The sequence below is a fragment of the Neopsephotus bourkii genome, unplaced genomic scaffold (genome assembly GCF_033783945.1).
Source record: "Neopsephotus bourkii isolate Nb327-2 ecotype Australia unplaced genomic scaffold, CSIRO-AGI_Nbou_v1 NB_107, whole genome shotgun sequence".
Taxonomy (NCBI): domain Eukaryota; kingdom Metazoa; phylum Chordata; class Aves; order Psittaciformes; family Psittacidae; genus Neopsephotus; species Neopsephotus bourkii.
The window spans coordinates 15,355,165-15,374,275 of record NW_026900624.1 but is presented as its reverse complement, the minus strand read 5'-3'; the positions used below and the strand labels follow the sequence as shown (position 1 = coordinate 15,374,275).

The following is a 19,111-nucleotide window of genomic DNA, read 5'->3' as shown; positions in this document are numbered from 1 at the left end:
TTTCCGCAGCGTTATGGCATGCCTTCCCCTCCGCCGCTGTCCTGCTGTAGCCCGGGTTTCTCCCCGCGTCTCCCCCCCGTGCGGAACAGGCGGCCTCCGCGGGCGCCTAACGCTGTGTGGCGCTGCTCATTGGCGGCGGGGCCGGGCACGGTGCCCGCGCTCGTTGATGGTGTCAGAGCACGGCGCCGGTGCAGGGGAAGGCCCCGCCATGCGCGGGCCGGGGGAAAGGAAGAGGGGAGGGAGCTGAGCCCCGCGCCCTTGGACATGTCGCGGCTTCCCGGCCGGGGGCTTGTGGCGGCGGTGAGGGGCTGGCGCGGCTGCTCAGGTCAGACACCACCCCCACTTAACGGGCCTTGCTTCACTCTACACATGCAGTGCCCACGGGCTCCGGTGACAGGCGGCTCAGGACACGCTAAGGGTTATCCACGCTTAGAGACCGTCCTTCTCACTAGGGTGGGCGAGGGGTGAGGCTGCCCTCGGCACCTTTGTCGCTGTGGAGGCGAGGGTGGCATCTCGCTCAGGCAGCGGAGTTACAGGCCCTATCAGGGCTGAATGAGGGGGAAGTGGCTTATTGGTTGAAAAACAAAGCAACGGCGTGGAAAGCTCCTCGCAGTCTTCAAAATACTGCTTTGCTTAATGAGGGATGCGTTCCGTTGCAAGCTGTCCTATTTCTCTTCTGTGTAAATGGAGAGAAACGGAAACACTTTACACTCTTCTTTTTGGGGAAGGCTCTGGAGATCTTAGAGCAGCTTCCAGTGCCTACAGGGGGCCTACAAGAAATTTGGAGAGAACTTTTTACAAGGGCAGGTAGTGACAGGGCATGGGGGAATGGCTTTACACTGAAAGGGGGAAGATTTAGGTTAGAAATAAGGAATTATTTACTGTGAGGGTGCTGAGGCCCTGGCACAGGTTGCCCACAGAAGCTGTGGCTGCCCCATCCCTGGCAGTGTTCAAGGCCAGGTTGGACGGGGCTTGGAGCAACCTGGTCTGGTGGAACGTGCCCCTGCCTATGGCAGGGGGTTGGAACAGGAGGAGCTTTAAGGTCCCTTCCAACCTGGACCAGTCTGTGAGTCTATGAAATCACACAAAAAGCTATAATAATGTTTCACTGCCTGGGTCTCCAGGCTGTTACTCCCATTGATCATCACATAGTGAATGCTTTATATTATGACTATTAGTTGGCATGCATAAGTAATCTTCAATTAGTGGCTAATAATACAGGCTCCCACAGAAAATTGACAGTCTGTACATTTTGTTGTAAGCCTTTTGAGTCTCAATGCCCTGAAAATTCAGACAGCTGGTTTGCTTGGGTTGCACTTGCTTATGCTAGCAAAGACTTCCAAGAATCCAGTGTCGTGCTATGGTAGCATGGATTGATTTTTTAGTAGCCGTATGGCAAGTGACATGAAAGAGAACCAGTTTCCAAAACATCAGTTACATCCATCCACATGTTTTATGATCTGTATCTAGCACAAGCAATTTTCCAACTGCAAAAGGCTGTAACAGAGAATTCCAAAGTTGGTAAAGCTTGTATTTAATAATACAATAATATTCTAATATTTAATAAATACAATAAAATTGTATTTCATTTTAGCTTTTGTCTTACCCCATGTACCCCCAGCTTCCAAACGCACATTGTAATTCACTTTAGAACTTGCCTGCTTTGGCTGTGTGTGGATTTGGAAGTTGGGTACATAACTCTATGCTTCTGAGGAACCATTTCCAGTGTGGGTATTGCCACTATAAAGTAAATTAATACATAAATGGGGACTCTTTGAATATCTTTCATGCAGAAAAAAATTTGTTTATTTTTTCAATATTTTATGAATATTTGTTTATTAGTTGAGTTGTGTGCATGTTGTTCCGTAAACTATTGTGGTACACAACAAATAGAGAAGTTAAGGAGGGATATTCGTGCCATATAAGGTGAATAAATTATATTTAGAGTCAGAACTGAAAAGGTCTTTACCTTGACCTGGTGCGTTTCTTTTCCTCTAGTTTGCAAGTCATGTGCTCTCCGAAGATTTTCCATCCAACCTGCCCAGCAGAAGAAGATTCCAAACCGGTATCTGGGCCAGCCCAGCCCTTTCACACACCCTCACCTTCTCAAACCAGGTGAGGTTCAGGTCCTGTATGAACCAGTCATTGTTATTCTTTCTGGTCTCTATTTTTCTGAGGTTTCCAGGACAAAGTATTGTTTTTCTGCATCATACAGGTGTCTGTGTTTTCAGCTGTTATTAACTTCATTAGTCATTAATTATATTTAGTAGCTCAGGAGCTCATTTCCTTGTCTGAGATGATATTGATTCCAGAAATAGGCTTCAACATGCTAGCTTTTACCTTTTCCTCATGAAGTGCTCAGAGTCACTTGCTTGGGTAGTGCAGACTTTTCATGGCAGTGGCATTTCATGAGCTTCTCCTGCAAGTACATATGGTTTATATTAAGGGGAGGCCTTTGTGCAAGATGATGAACTGCCAGAATCCTTCATACCCGGTGTCTTGTGAGTCACAAAACAAAGGTGTCATTCAGAAAAGGAGGCTGGGGAGACACTTACTGATAGATGGACAACACTGGACTAAAGAACATGGCCCCTTCAGAAGAATATTCAAGCAGTGAGGAAAAGAAGAAAAAGAGACTTGTGGCTACAAAGTTAGATGGTACTGGTGAAAGAGACGCTGAGGTTGTGCATTTTTTTGAGATTAATGAAAATGAGCATGTAGGTATGAGATGACCATGATTAAATAAAAAGAATAAGATAAAATTATATTCAAGAATATGTTCGGGAGACCATTCTGGTTCTGTGTTCTTTTTCCATAGGTAGGTATACAGAGAGAACAGATTAATACATAACGGTATACTAGTATATTTAATTGTAGAATGATTCAGGTCAGAAGGAACTTCACAAAGTTAACCCTCTGCTCCAAGCCAGGCTAACTTCAATATTAGATAAGGTTGCTCAGGGCACTGATTAGCAGCTTTCAGTAAGTGAGGCCGATCCTTTAGAAGTACTCACAACTGAAACTCTCCAAGTGGATTCTAGTTGTCCCCAGTAATTTTCCATTTAATAAAGGAGCTGTGCTTTCCTTAAAATAATAATTTTTTTTATTACAGTTATTGTTTTAAGAAGCGAATGCCTTTAAGGCAAAGAGAATTTTCAGGCCTCACAGTCAGAAGACAAATGGGAATCCCATGTTCCGCCCTATTGCAGCTTCTAAACTTCACTGAACTGTTGTAGTTAGAAGGCTGACTGGAATACAGTGGAGCATAGGAAATTTGCAGTATAAAACTGCAGAAATGTGAGGTCAGATTGCTTTGAAACAGTTTCTGTGTTCTCTGTAATTTCCAGATCTAGAGAGTAAACCAAATATGGTGGTTTTGATGTTTGATATGGTTTGTTTGTTGTTTTGGTTTTGTTGGTTTTTGGTTTGTGGTTTTGGGTTTTTTTAGGTTTTTACACCAAATAGCTGTTAGGATTTTGAAAAGGTGTAAAGTTTAATGCATATTCAACATAAGTGATTTTCTTAAACACTTTTGTCAAGGAAAAAACTTTATGGATAGAACTTGCCCATCCCACCCCACTCATGCAAGAACCCACTTTTTAACTTACTTTTTAACTTGAAATTTAACTTACAGTACAAATTAAATTTCAATTTTTATTCTATAATTGTCACTGCAGAATTCATTAGGGGAAAATAAGATTATTAGATTAAAAGGTTAACAGTATGAAAATGCAATTTGTGTTAAAATTGGGTATTAGCTAAAGTACTGATTAAGGCTTCTGTATTAATTTAGATCATAGTTAAGGAGTCTCACATTTTAAAAAATACATACTTCAGCAGCTGTTGATTATTCTTTCAACTTCAGTCTGGTTTTGGTGAGTATCTTGATTGCTGTACTTTGTATCTCTTGTGACTGGAGCAGTTCAAAACGTACTTCCATCTGAAAGATCATTTATGTAATTAGAGTCATCAGGAATACAGCATTTAACTTTGGAAAAACGCAGATTGGTTATTATTGAGCAAAGATACCTCTGCCCTGGAGAGGATTCTTTCTCTGAATTGCAGTCTGACGCCAGCCTGCAAATCGTGGTTTGTTTCTGCCTGAAATCCTGTGACTGGTTAGAGTCTGCAGCCTCTGTGTCTCTGCCTGATCTCCCAGTATCTGTAACACTTAGTCTGCCCATTAAGGTTTAGAACTAGTTACTCTGACTTGACTGTGTATTTGAATAGACATTCTAGCTTTATCTGAGGAAATTCATGCTCAGCCTCAGGAGGTAATCTTGTGTTCAATGTCCAGGTGCTATAAACCCCGTCAGTTTTCAGCAGTCAAAGTTCAGTTTGCCTTGCCCCTTCCCCTTTTTTTTACATGTCTGTCAGCAAACATTCCTCTGGTTTGAATGTTTGTCTGAATCTACCAGGTTTTGTGATTTCTGCCTGTGCGCAAAAATGCATAACAGAAAATCTGATTGGTTAAAACACATTTCTGTCTTTGCATGGTGGAGGAGCAGTTGAATGAGGCTGTACGGTAGGGATGGAAGCTGAAGAGGTGCAAGGGAAAGTAATGGAAAGGCTTTTGAGGGATTACAATGAAGCCATGCCTATGAAAGGCATCAGGGAGTAGGCGAGAATTAGGCGTTCAACTAGTAAAATAGCACAAGTGCATTTAATTTCTCAATCTGATTTGGTTTTTATTCATAGGAGAAGTAACCCCAGGATTGTCACAGGTGGAATATGCTCTTCGTCGACACAAACTGATGGCATTGATCCAGAAGGAAGCCAATGGGTGGGATGGATTGGACCACACAGTGATTCTGCTATCCAACCCCACCTACTACATGAGCAATGACATACCCTACGTTTTCCACCAGGACACTAACTTCCTGTACCTCTGTGGGTTCCAGGAGCCTGACAGCATCCTGGTGCTGCAGAGCATTCCTGGCAAAGCACTGCCATCCCACAGATCCATACTTTTTGTGCCCCGGAGAGATCCAAGCCGAGAACTGTGGGATGGGCCCAGATCAGGTACCGATGGGGCAATTGCTCTCACAGGAGTAGATGAAGCTTACACCATTGAGGAGTTCAGGCACTTGGTGGCCAAGCTAAAAGGTAACAGAAAGTGGAGGGGAAATGAGATGTGGTTTGCAAGGTCTGATGGTACAGGTTTGGAAGGTGGTCTGTGGTGCTAATTCAAGACGATGATGAACTTGCAGAGGTGCAGGGGGTATGACAGTGTGATAAAGGCTGTTGGAAGTTCTTGTTAGCTTCTTGAGGGTCACCAATGGAAATAGAGTTTTGAAAATAATGCTTGTTCCTCCCCTCTGAATTCCTTGTGGATCCATTTGGATGCCAGTTGCACATCTGTGAAATATAAGGAGCAGGTAAGTAACAGAGCATTGCAAACCATGTTACTGTATTAGTCATGTCTTTTGCTGACAGAACTAGAACCAGATAAAGTGTAGGAAACTTGAAGCTATTTTATTCATAATAGACTTGGAAAATGATCCACACAGGAAGGTTGCTAACCCGCTTGCCTTTTTTGTCTAGATGTTGAGTTATGAACATTGCAGTCCTTTAGACGGGTTTTTCTGCATCTAAGCTCACCATATAGCCTCAATATTTACAGTCCAGGGTGAACTTAAATGCATTAGAAATTGAAGCTAAAGGCTTATGACAATACAAAAAGGGCAAGTGCTTGGGGTATTACACAAATAAATAGAGTGAATTCTGGAGTCTTAAATAGCATCTTGGATTCTAGTTCTTTTGTTTCAAAAAAGGATATATTGAAAAGTCACAGAAAGGGCGATAAGGATGCTCAAAACTATGGAGTGTGTGTGAGATACATGCTGAACAATCTTGCTCAGTTTGAAAAAGAGAAAATGGAAAGTAAGGTGTGTGAGAGAGATGTGTAATGTTATGGAAAGTACTAAGCAGATGAGTAGGAATGATTAGTTACTGTTTTTCTTAATTTCCAAACAAAGAGAACACTGAATAAAATGATGACATGGTGAGTTTTGACACCTTTTAAGTTGTAGATCATTCATGGAAGGTTTGGTATGTCAGAAGCATAAATGGATTCTGAAGTGTTTGGTTCCACAGGGGAGAGGTCCATGAAAAGCAGTTTATCGCTGTTATAAAGATGCAGCCTTAAAATGAAGAAAGTAGGGAGGTTGTGCTAAGGGAAATACTGTTTTGTTATCACCCAGTTTCTTAAAGACCTTTTTGAGCACCTGCTAATGGCTATTGTCACCAAAGAAAGAGGGCAGTGGTGGACTTAGTATAGCTTTTGTACTCTATTCCCATTTAAAATGCTCCTGTGGGGAGAATGTGGGTGCTAACTCTAATGTTCTAAATAGATTTCCATATAGATAAATATGTTTGTCCTCAGTAAGTTCATCTTCTTTGAATGGCTGAAATAAGCAGATTCCATGTAATGGGTAAAAGGTAAATTGCCTTACGGCTTTGGAGGAGAGGCTAAAAGACTGATTCAGAACATGCACCAGTGTAGTGCAATGGCTGCTTAGCTTATACAAGTGCAACTTTGATATACAAAGTCTTCATGGATCTGTGCAAGACACATATATTCAGTGATAATTGTAAAACCCAGTATTTGCATAGAGGTGGGGATTTGTCCAGTCTACATGCTATGAACCGGTAATCTTCAAGATTTCAAAGAGATCGCTAGTATCCCATGACAGTGAAAGTGTCTATATGGTCTGTGAATGCAGATTCAGAGGAAATCAGTTTCTCAAACACGACAGCAGTTCTAGTTCAGGAGGAGTGAGTTTGTTCAGTATGGGGAAGATATTCTTCATTTATTTTTGTCTATTTCAGCTGTCATTTTGTGTTCCAGGTGAGTCCAACATTGTTTGGTACGACTTGGCAAAACCAGTGCATACAGAACTGCACTCTGACTACCTGCAGCCCCTGGCTGAGATAAAAGCTCGGAACAAAAACCACATCCAGCACATCCGACATCTAGTGCAAAACCTTCGTCTCATCAAATCTCCTGCAGAGATTGAAAGGATGAAGATAGCTGGACGAGTGACAGCAGAGGTGTGGGTCATGTGCTCTCCAAATGAACCAGTGCATTCTTTTAAAGAAGAAAGGGGGGAGGGCTGTTGATGGGGTGGCACTGGTTGGAAGGATAGCTTTGGTCTAATCTGTTACTGAACTGCTGTGTCTTAACCATTAGCTGGGCTTAGCTCCCTCAACATGACAAGGAGAAACAGGAAACTGCTTGGTTTACCAGCTTCTCTCATTACTGTAACTCGTGTGAAGACAAGCCAGGATCTATTAGATTTCCTTTAAAAGCAGTCTCTGTTCAGGAACAGGGATAGTCTCTTCGCTCTCTTCCCAGCTTCACCTCTCCTTCCCCACGCCATTTTCTTTCCCATTTATCCTGTTGATTTTTAGGAATTGGGATTTTGTGAACACTTCGCCTATGTCTCCGTATGGTATGACCCCTTCTCCCTCAAATATCTTTTGAACTCATTGCCCCATTTGAAACAAATCTGACAGATACTTCAAATGCAATTATGTTTTTGTAAATACTATTAAAGTAGATAGCCAGATAGAAAAGAGAGGTACAGCTTGTCTTTTTCTGAAGGAAAAGCTGCATAAGGCACTCCTGTTTAAATGGGGAAATCCATAGGTGAGGTAACTTGTAAAATGCCAGCCCATGGGATCAGCTTCAATCATCTAATTCTTTCTCAAAAACTACAGTCAATCAGACTCTAAATACAGTTTCACAGGGAACAGAGCTTGATTGATTCTAGTCTTGGCAGCATTCTGTTTTTTCAGGTGCTTCTGGTTCCTGTGTCTGGGCCAGCTGATTTTAGGCCTTCCTCAAAAGAGAGCAGGTTAAAAAAAAAAGAACTTTCTTTAAGTTCAGGTTCCTTTGGTAACTGAAAGGCCTTTCTTTTTCATAGGCTTTCACAGAGACAATGTTTGCCAGCAAATCCCCAGTGGATGAAGCCTTTCTGTATGCAAAGGTGAGTAGCATGTTTGTCCTTCACCCAAATCATGTGGTTCCTTCGCCCAAGGACACGTGGAAGTGTCAGTGTGAGGAATTCTTCAGTTGTACTTCTTGTACCCTTATTGAAGGAATGTAGTGGTTGTCTAAGTTTACCTGCTATTGATGCCCTTTTCTACTGTATTTAAATACAAAACCCCCTAAACCATAAAAGATAAAGTTATTTTATAATACAGTTTTCTATTGTGCAGAATTTAAGTAGTTATAGCACCTATTTCTAAAGCTTGCTTCTCTTGACTCTAACCCCTTGCTATGTCAGATTACCACAGCTGTCTTGAAGCAGTGTAGATGCACTCCTTACGAAATAAGGACTAATTTGCTGACACATTTAGAAGGAATTCTGTAAGGAATTGCAGTAAGATGCCTGTTTTAGAAACATAAGCAGGATTTGACCCTGTGTTACGACATAGGTGAGCCTGTGCTGACATGGCACTGAGCAGCAGCACGGACTTGTAAAGAAAATTATTTTAGTTGAAATTTATTTTACAGATAATTTTTTCACTCCATATCAAGATTGTAAGACCTACTTTACTACACGTAGCCATCCTGGAGTGTTCTGTTCCATGTGGTTTTGGTAATTACAGAAAAGACATGTTACTAATATCTTGAGGACATAGAGAATCTTTATAGATGTAAGTTCATTCATTTCCATGCTTTCATCAGCTTCATCACTCCAGAAGGGTAAAGGTCTTGAGGCTTAGGTCGTGCATGCATTCTCCAGTCTTCTTCAAAAACTGTCAAGGCTGCTTTCATTTAGTGAATTCACTTTCCTATTTCACTTTGTGATGTACAAATTAAGCAAACAATTGTAGGACATAGATTATAAGAGCTTCAGGGCAGTTAATCAGCTGCATCAGCACTAACAGTTTCCTTCTCTCTGAATTGGAATTCCAGTTTGAGTTTGAGTGCCGGGCTCGTGGTGCTGACATCTTGGCGTACCCCCCCGTTGTTGCTGGTGGCAACAGATCAAATACTTTGCACTATGTGAAGAACAATCAGCTCATCAAGGTAAACCATATGCTGTTTAGTAATTCAAAATGCAGTCCACACCATCCCCATAGTGTCATTTTTTTGACTGAACAGATCAAACCACTTAATTATTTTTTTTCAAGTGTGCAGGGGAAAGGAATCCTTTCCTGGTTAGTTTTACTATCAGTGACGGATTAACTTCACTCCAGATAGTCTCTGTCCTCTTTCCACTTGCTGCAGTATTTCCTAACAGTGGAAGGACTTGTGAACAAGCTTGCACATCGCTTCATTTAGCAAGCACGTCTGCTCCCATACTGAGTGGGTTGTAACCTCACAAAAGAGGAAAAAGGGACTCCTGCAGCAGGCAGAGTGAAGGCACTGTTGGGGGTCGTCTGCTGTCACTTGCATTGCTTGGCCATGCTTTGCAACAGAAGGTGCAATAGTGTGTTCTGGTGAAGCTGAAAAGCATTTTGGACTCCAGGTAGGCCAGTAAAGCAGGAAAGGAGAAAAAGGGAAGAGATCAGCATTAAATGTTGAGAGGTGGATTAGATGGCTGTAGGGAAATTGTCTTATTTTGAAGATTCACATTATTGAACTGAACCCTCTCCAGCTTTCCTGACAATACACCTTTAGAGTCAAATAAGGTTTTTCAGGAGCAGCATTCTCCCACTGCTCTACTCGTGATGCACTTTTCAGAGGAGCGTGTTTTTCCTGTCTTAATGCAAGATGAAACATTCCCACTAGCATTATCTTTTCTTGAAGCTGGCATGCAAGCAGACCTTGAAATGATCTGCAGAGACAAACAAAAAGATAAGACAAACACAAAAGATATGACAGGCTGCTTTTGGCAGAAATAAGCCTCCTCTGTTGTACTGACTTCCAAGGTCAGGCATTCTCAGGTAACTCCAGTTACTTCAGTTAAATGCCCATGACCTTTTTTTCTTTCCAAAACTGTTAAGTAGGAGGTTCAACCCATAAACTTGACTCTTCCTTTGTGTGCTGCTTCCTACAGATCTTGTTGACAAATAAGCTAAGAAAGTGTCTAATTTGGAAGGTATCTGAAAGCTGCTTGTGGCCTCACGTAGACTTTATTCAATCCCCCACTTAGTGAGCTCAGCTTTAAAGAAAGAGGACAAAATGCACAACATAAGGCACTTACTGGATAATCAAACCACAGGCTGAATTCCCTGTTACTTAGCTTGCTTAATTGCTGGAAGAGGGCAGCAATTTTTTGTATTTTACTTAAAAAACTGAGGTTTTCTGGAATAAAGCCTAACTATTTAAATTGATATTTAAAGGCCTATCTATTCAGTGGGATAGTGAGATCTACTCACTGTTAATCTACTGTGTAAGTGTTTGTGGCACTTAACTGTACACAATGATAGCAGCTAGCGCTGGCCATTGTGCTAGCAGTGAAGTTCTGCTTCTTATTTTTCTGCTTAATGTACTAGAATTATTACTTGTCATTTCACACTATGGCTGCTGGCACAGTCACGGATCTGTGGAGTCAATCTCTATAAAAGGCCTTGGATTCCATGCAGTGTAAAACCATAGAGAATTTAGTCTGAATTTTTTACAGATCTTACTGGTCTAATTCTTGTTAGCCCCTTTAAGGAGGGAAAGCAAGACCGTGGGTTTGTTCCTGGCCCTTGGGCTTTTTTGCATGGCTTTTGGAAGATGTGCAGTCAGTGATTTAATTGACAAGGAACAATTTTGCTGAAGTGAATTGGAGGTTCTCTTCCAAAAGTTTTTTCTTCATTGGCAGATGGATTCAGAAGTGTATCTTAGACACAGTCAAGGAGGTCCCAGAAGAGAACAGGGAAGATGATACAAATTATTCAATAGGGCATTTATAGTAGTAATGCACTGTCAAATAAGTGGTTTTGCTGAGGCCTCCTATCTTGTAACAAGGCTAAATCTTTAGCTACTAATGATCTTGTGGGTAGCTCAGAAATCTATGCTTTTGTTGCAAACCCCTTTTGTCTCCATCACTAGCAGAGAACTTCTAGTGAAAGGAGTCACTGGTGTCATTTGCTAGAGTAAGCGCCACAGATGTGAATGGAACCGATGTTTCAGAGCGCAGCTTAGTTTAAGGAAAATGTCTCTTTTTACTCCAAAACGTTTCCAAATCAGTGTGTTAAGATTTCAGGCTGTAGAAAAGCATAACAGTCAGAAACTACCTTGCGGTGAAACAATTCCAACTGGAATAGCCTATTTATAAACAGTAGCACCTGGAACGTTGTTCTGCAAAAAGAGTTCACATCTCTGCAGCTGCTTTGCGAAAATAAATACATAATCTCCTTTTCTGCTCTCAGACAGAAAAATCAATTCAGTTAATAGCCAGACTGACACACAGGGAATTTTTTCCTGTTATTCTCCAGGATGGTGAACTGGTCTTGCTGGATGGTGGGTGTGAGTCTGCCTGCTACGTAAGTGACATCACACGTACCTGGCCTGTCAATGGAAGGTAAGCTGTGATATGGCTGTTTGAAAGGTCTTTGAGAAGCTCTTAAATAATTGATGGATTGAGTGTATATGTGTTTAATCTCTGTGTGAGTAGCTTTAATGTGTCCCATTCTGTGGTTCTTCAGAATAATCAAATTATATAAAGTAATCTTTCAGCATGAGAAGCTGTATTCCCCACTGCCTCATTAATTGCTACATGAATATGTGTAATTACTGCTATTTCCAGCATACATAAAGTGCAGAGAGGGCTTTTGGGCATTCAGCTGTGGCTGACTTTGGTTGTGTGTAAGAAAGACAAGAGTTTAGCTGACGTATACATGGTTCCGTCAATTGTGAATTTGGTGGTGTGATGTGCTGTGGTTGTGTGTTTGATTCCTGTATGTTTTGGCTCAAGTGCATTCTTTTCTCTGCACTAGCTTTGCCTTGCTTTGCTTTGGGGTTAGTCTTTCAGCTGAGAAACCCTGCCTTTACCCAGTGTATTGAAGGGCATGTTGCAGTGATGTCTTGTCTGGCATTTCATGTAAGGAGCCAGTTGCTTTCCTTTTTGACTTTTCCTGCTCCAGCATTGAACTAAATCCATCCCTAGAATAGGTTCTAGAGGTTTAATTGTGAGAAATGTCCTTTTTTCCTTTTCTTACTGGTTTTCAGGTTTACCAAACCCCAAGCAGAATTATACCAGGCTGTTCTGGATATCCAAAAATCCTGCCTGAGCCTCTGCTCCCCAGGTGTGAGTCTAGAGAGTATCTACAGCCTCATGTTGAGTCTTATTGGACAGAAACTGAAAGATTTGGGGGTCCTAAAGAGCAGCATCACTGAGAGCCACTTCTTCAAGGTACTTGAAGTCCTTATATTCCAGATTCCCTCTACTAGACCTTCCTGTTTTCTCCTTGGGTTATGTTAATGTTTTTAGTTTGCCTTAATAATGTGCTTTTGAGGCGCATCTTCAAATCATAGCTACACATTGTGCTTTAGTTCCTGTTCGGGGCTGATCTCAGCATAAGACTGGATTTCTGTCTTACACAGCTAAACTTGAGGATGCATTTCAACCATCCTGCGCACAATTTGGTCTGAAGTAACCCCCCAGTCTTATATACACACAGTGTGAATATTTGTTCTTCCGCACTTGCCATTTCACTCTGCAGATCCGTTCCTGTTGGTCTGCACTGCTTGTTAGTGCAGGTGCAGCTTTAAAGTACAGACCATTCGAAGAGATCTATCGAGATACAACAATAACACAAAATTCTGGGTTCAGGGCTGTCAGCAGGCAGTTAGTCACAGTTTTGTGATCTGTATAACAGCATAAATCTGCAGTGCCACCAAAGGGTGCAGCCCGTTCTTCTCAGTCACTCCATGGGCTGCCTCTTCTGCACCATTTTTTGTCAGTATTGGGATTTTCAGAGCTAAGATTGGGAAACTGCCCTGCCTTAGAGCTGGACCTGCAGCTAAAATAGGATTGGTTTGCAGTTAGAGAAGTTTATTTCTGTTCCCGCTCACTGCAAACCTGCATGATTGCTGATACCAGTACAAGAAAGGTGGCAGAACCAGGTGACAAAACTACCCCTTTGGCAGTAGGACAGATTTCTGCCAGATTTAATTGCCCTACAGTGTTAGTACAATAACAGCACAAGTTCTTGCTTGTGCACAGAGGCTATCATCCTGGTTTTTCTCAGCAAGTGACAGCACAGCAAGATGAGACCAGTGTCTGCAGCTCAGCTCCCAGTGAATGTGAGGAGCAGGGACAGAGGAGGAATTCTGATTCCTGGTGCCAAGGAGCTCCTCTGTGGAGGGAGGGGGATTCGAGTGGCAGGGGTGGTGAAGGTGTTGTCTGTGTTCTACAGAGGTGAATTAAAATCCTGCTGTAGCTATGGAGTGAAATCAGCACAGCATCTGCTCTGTTGTGCATAGGAGATCTCTTGCCACATCACATACCAGCTGTGTCAGCTACTGCCAGTTGTCAGGGTCTGCTGATGGGAGCAATGCAGGGCTAGGATGTTTAAGGCATCGAAAGGGTTGGGACAGAAAACTAAAGTCTTTCCTCATGCTGAGGTGGTGATAGGCTTAGACTGTTCTTTTCAGTGAGGAGGAGAGGCAGAGTACAATACGCTCATAATAGGCATCTGGTACTGATAGGTTTTGAGGGCCATCCAGGTCCAGTAAATGGAAAGCAGGCCTTTGTAACTAGTCATGGCAGTATGATTGCTAGTCAAGCACGTAACTATTCTGTCTCTTCTCCCTATCTTTTGTATTGGAACAACAGGTTGGGGTGTGTTTAACTGCCTCTGTGACACTTGTTTTGTCTTCTGCCAGGCGGTTCGAAAGTACTGCCCACATCATGTGGGCCATTACTTGGGCATGGATGTTCATGATACCCCAGATATATCCCGATCGCTCCCGCTCCAGCCAGGCATGGTGATAACCATTGAACCAGGTAAAAAGATAGTCAGTGGTGGACAAAAACATGCAACACTGAGGGTAATAATACTGCTTTCAGTAGTTAGTTGGTCCCTCTGACCAAAGCATTCAGGTCCTTTCTGGTGAAATTGAAAATAATTACAGTATTGGAAAACCTGAAGTTATTCCCCTCCCAAAGTCAGTATCGTATTAGAAAAACCCATTCCCCCCCAGACACAGCCAAGGTGACAAACTGTATCTGTGCAGCAAGAAGAGAGTAATGTAGACCTCAGACTGTTAGTGTTTGACCCACAGCAGCACAGGTCAATCACAGTGCAGAGAAGCAGGGTCAATTCACTTGTGCTGTGGTTTGTGTTACTGTGACTGAACTACTACCAGTCACTGGTAGTGGAAATCTCAAGCATTGCAGTCTGCAATTACAGGCATTCACAACTTAGGTTTGCAAATTAGGTATTTCACATTGAATCTTTCTTTCTGCTTGTCACTGGATTTGGAGCTGTCAGCTGGAATCTGATACTTAATGCCTAGCTCTTCGCTCTCTCTCTCTCTCCCTATTCAGAACATTGTTAAAATCATCACTGTGAATATAGCATTGAGAGCAAGAAGTGCAGAAAGGCCAGATATAATTGTGTAAGTTTCTATTAACATGCCTGTCAGTACTGAGGAACACTTTCCTTTCTTTGCCCACCAACTGCCATGAGTGAAAGGAAAGAGCAGCTTTCCTTATTAAAAATTTTTGGGATCAGACTTACTTTATGTTGCTGAAAATCCAGCGCTGCTCTCATGGTGGTGCAGTAAGGGAAAGGTGTTATTCTGGAGAGCGTTGTGTGTTTTAATTCCCTTTTCTTCTTTCAGGCATTTATATCCCTGAGGATGACTTGAGCGCCCCAGAGAGGTTTCGTGGCATTGGTGTGCGCATTGAGGATGATGTTCTGATAACAGAGGGTGCGCCTCTCATCTTGTCTGCTGACTGTCCCAAGGAGATCTACGACATCGAGCAGATCTGTGGCCGCAAGTCATGATGCCCCTTCTCTGCTTCTTTCATCCTCTTTGGGAGAAGCAGGGCTCCAAGGATGCACGTCCCTGTGGCTGTCAAGTGCTGAAGGATTTGGACAGTTGATGGCTGTTTCTAAGAGAGGCTGGGTGAAAAAGCAAAGCAACCTCTTCTGTGTGCATTTTCCTCTGATTTGATTAGTGCTGATGCTGAGCTGTAGGACATGGGGGTGGATTCATCCCTATTCTGCAAAGATCCAGTTGTTCTGGTGCCCTTGGAGGGATGAATTTTATCAGGAGGGATGAATTTTATCAGTGCCACCAGCAGGGCTTCTGCCCTCTCCAAGTGCATAGGTGTAAATGCTGAGACCGGCCGGCGCCCCCATTTTTTCCCCTTCAGCAGTAGTTTCACAATGGATTTTAAAAATGGAAGCTTTGATAAATGCTGTTTTAGGGGCATAAAGTGTGTCAGACAGCTTTGATTTTTACAGAGCCCTGGAAGGAGGGGTTTTGGTAGTCAGGAAGATGAGTTTGGTTGGGAGGTAGTTTTATCTGAAGCCTCTGGAGAACACTTACAGTATTTTAAGCATAAGGGTGTGTTTGGGCCTTGTGCAGGCATATGCAAAATAGGCCAGCAGCAGGCAAAAACATCTTGTCCGGTCTTTGAGCTTATTGGAGTGTTTGGTAATTTCAGAAAGGACAGACAGGACTCAGAAGGTTGGACATACCAGTTCTTGCTGTCTTCCACGTTCTCTTCTTTTTGTGCTACATGTGTGTCCTGTTCTGAGCCTGCCTCTACCCTGGGAGCAGGGCAGTGTTGTCTGTGCTGTGTTCTACTGGTGAGCTGCTGGTTGTCACCTAGATGTGAGGTTTCCAGTTCTGGGACATTCACAGTATCTTTCTGGTTTATGCTGTAAGTACCAGCAACTTCAGCAGTGTATTTTTTGAAGACTCTGCCCTATGGCAAGTCTCAAGTATTTCTATGGCTCTTATATGGAATTTAAAGTAATTCTCTTTTTCAAAACTCTGAGGGCATGATCACAGCTGCCTTTTGGGTTTTGCCAAGTGCAGTCAGTAACTAATGCTCTGTGATAATATTTTTGAGGCAGCTGCAAATGTGAGTAGAGGCTATAACAGATGACAAGAAAAGGGAAGAGTTACCTTTCCTTAACATCAGCCTAAAGCACAGACCAATGTTTACAGTAGTAAATTCACCTACTAGAGGCAAACATGGCATCTGTTTATTTATTGAAAGTATTTTGACAATCAGCTATCTGATGTGTCTGAAAAATGCCTCTCATCAGTGCATGTCCTATTATTTATGCTTGCTGTTGCATGACATTATACTTCCTTTCTGATGGTAGCTTTCAGTATTTTTCATCTGTTATTCTCAATTTTCCTTCTTTTTCTTTTCTCTTCCTACATTGTCTATCTTTGACCCACTGTAATGTGACTGCTTCCTAATCCATTTTGCTTTCTAATCAACATCACTGCCTCTTCCCCAGTTTACCCTAATTCCCCACAGTAAATGTAGTCAGAAGCACGTGGGGAAGGTAGTCAGGGTTCCTGAGGTCAACCTCTGTCTCTGCTGCTATGTAACCTCAAGCAAAATCTGGGGGGTTTCTCTTTTTTTATTCTTCTCAGTGTTTCATTTCACTTAGTAAAGGCCAAATGGACGGTGTCTTTTGTCTGTCATTGCTTTTAGTGGAAGCTGGGTGCATGCACTGGGGTTTGAATTGAAGGGCAGCCAAGACATGCTATAATTTTGTTTTTCAAACATGATGAAAAGTAACTGCTTTTACAGAGTTTAGTGTATCAAGTTTCACCTGGTTAAGGGAATCCGCTAATGGAATCTGCTTGGTGCTCATGCATTACGGTGATACATGCAGTGTAAATTGTTAGCAGGAAGGCATTTTAAGTGTGAGTACAGAACCAATGAATACTTTTGATGTTGTTCTGGCCTGTAACACATCTGTGGTTTCGATTACACCTGTTAGAGCCATGTGAACCGAGACAAAAATTGGCTTTTGGAATTATGTGAGAGACTTAAAATAACTAACTGAGAGCTATATGTGTGTGCTGGTCTGCATGTCTGCCCATGTACCTAGCCAAGTTAATAACTGTACCTGCTATAAATAACACTTCAAAATACATATTTAAAACTAATTTTAAAAATAAAACAATTTGTAGAAAGTAGTTTGTTAAGCCATCAAGATACAGGGCTACTGAAGAGATAGAAACACCTCCAGAAAGAGTGTTATTTTCCAGGGAGATTTATAAATTATCTGTGACCTGTCCTAAACTTGAAATAACATTGTGAAATGGAGGCACACACTAGTTCATACTCCTCTCAGGAATATCTTGCAACTTGCAGACACCATTAGATCTTAGGAATGTTATGGACAAATGTTTCTGCCAGTAAAGAAGTGCTTGTGACTCTGCTGAGTGGGGAGTAATGGATTTGCTAGTGCTGCTGTGCCCCACCATGCCACATATATCTGATTTGCTGTGCATAGCTCCACATTCTGTAGTTCTGGCACAGCACTCAGCCATTTCTGCAGCATAAGCTGCTGCTAATGTTTTGAATCCATTGTTCTATTGTCGTGGTAAAGAAGAGTGCATTTTGCAGAATGTATTAAATTTGAGTCTTATCAACCTGCATTTTTTGAAAGCTTTTTCTCAGTCATTGCAGAGGGGGATAACCAGAGTATCACCTGGAACCTACATAGATGCTGCAGTGTCCCTTGAATACAACCAAATCCATGCACATTTTACATGACCTTCATCAAGAGACTGTAAAGAATCCCTTCTCCAGCAGCAGGTACTCATGTGTACCTCCTCGCTAACCAATCCCATACTGCCAGTTTTAGTCTCTCTGCCATAGAAGAGATTCCTCACTCCAACCACTTGGGTGCAGGAGCAGCTCGGTGGCAGTACAAGTCACCAGCTGCTTCATGAGGGTGTTGGTGCGATCACTGGAAGTGAAAGGGGAGCTGAGGTATATGCAAGTTCACTTGGGGAGAGATTTTATTGCAACTGGTCTTAAGGGTATCAGAGTTAAGAGAAAATTGAAGCCAGCCACCTCTATGGAAAAGCTGCTTTGCTTTCAGAGGAAGCCCGGGAGGCTTTTAGCATTACATTTCACCTTCTACCAGGGGACTGCTTTGCCTTGCAGAGAGCTAGCTAGTAGTAAAATCGTGTTGTTAACATATGGTCTGAGCAGAGGTGCTAATTTGCAGGTATGCTTCTGTCATCCAAGTGGAAAGAAATTTGTCATTTTACACAATTTGGCATTCTGTTATCTGTGAAGAATACAGTATGTCTTTCCTATAATTGAATTTTGCAAAGGAACCTGGTGGTGTAGGAAGAGGCAAATTGAGGGAGCATGTAGAAGAAAATGAAGGTGGAGGTTTGGGGGAATATACAATGCAATGGAGAAGATTCAGGGAAAGAGTGTGATCTGAAGCTGTGGGGATGTGTACAGGTGGATGCAAGAGCAAGCAGAGAACAACAGGGTATAAAATGATTATTCAGTGTGTTGTCAGTATGGTGCAAAAGCTTCAGGAAACTGGTTAACCAGCAGGTCCTGATCGATTTGTCCTACTCAGGAGAGGGAAACAAAGGAGTCAGATTGTATTGATGAACTTAGTCTTAACAGTTAGTTTAATTATTTCTTTTAAAAATCAATAGAATTATCATACGAGAAAGTTTTCTGCAGTTTCATGTTATTGATCATGTGTCATATTTTAAATAATGTGAAGGAGAAAAAGTACATTTCTAGACAGAATCTTCATTATGATGGAGAGAGCAAGGCTGAGGTTACCTGCTCTTATGCTTCCCAAATTACTGCTGTGGAAATTTAGTAATTACTCCCAGGAGAATTACCATAAAGCAAAAAGAGTTAGGGTTAAATTTAGACAAAAATCTATACAAGATAAGTGACAAAAATGCTTTAATAATGATGAGATGCTTTAATACTTTGTGTAATTTGATAACAAAACTCTACACTGCAATTAATTGACATTTTTTATTTCTTTTGAGCTGAGTTGTCCCAAATCCCATCTAGGCATCTCTTCATTAGCATGCAGATCTAAACTGCATTGAAGTTTATAATTTTCTGGGATCATTACAGCATCTCTCTTAAATGTGCTCCCTACGTGCATGTTCAGCCTCCACTTGATTAAAAATCATCATTTGGACACCGTCACAGTGCTGGCTCTAGGAGTGGATCTGACTTAG

The 19,111-nt window shown here is 42.0% G+C and overlaps 1 protein-coding gene across 1 annotated transcript; it reads left to right on the top strand.

Annotated features, from left to right (window-relative positions):
* The first annotated feature begins 179 nt into the window (after positions 1-179).
* XPNPEP3 (X-prolyl aminopeptidase 3) lies at positions 180-15,164 on the top strand. The gene is made up of 10 exons (XM_061363284.1): positions 180-325; positions 1,999-2,115; positions 4,699-5,106; positions 6,851-7,053; positions 7,929-7,991; positions 8,927-9,040; positions 11,383-11,468; positions 12,116-12,299; positions 13,775-13,895; positions 14,735-15,164. The coding sequence occupies exons 1-10, from the start codon at positions 265-267 to the stop codon at positions 14,899-14,901; spliced, it is 1,524 nt and encodes a 507-aa protein (XP_061219268.1). The 5' UTR covers positions 180-264; the 3' UTR covers positions 14,902-15,164.
* The last annotated feature ends 3,947 nt before the right edge of the window (positions 15,165-19,111 follow it).

Coding starts and splice junctions, on each gene's coding strand:
- XPNPEP3 (XM_061363284.1), top strand. CDS start 265: ATGTCGCGGCTTCCCGGCCGGGGGCTTGTGGCGGCGGTGAGGGGCTGG. Junction 2,116..4,698: donor CCCTCACCTTCTCAAACCAG/GTGAGGTTCAGG, acceptor TTTTATTCATAG/GAGAAGTAACCCCAGGATTG. Junction 7,054..7,928: donor CTGGACGAGTGACAGCAGAG/GTGTGGGTCATG, acceptor TCTTTTTCATAG/GCTTTCACAGAGACAATGTT.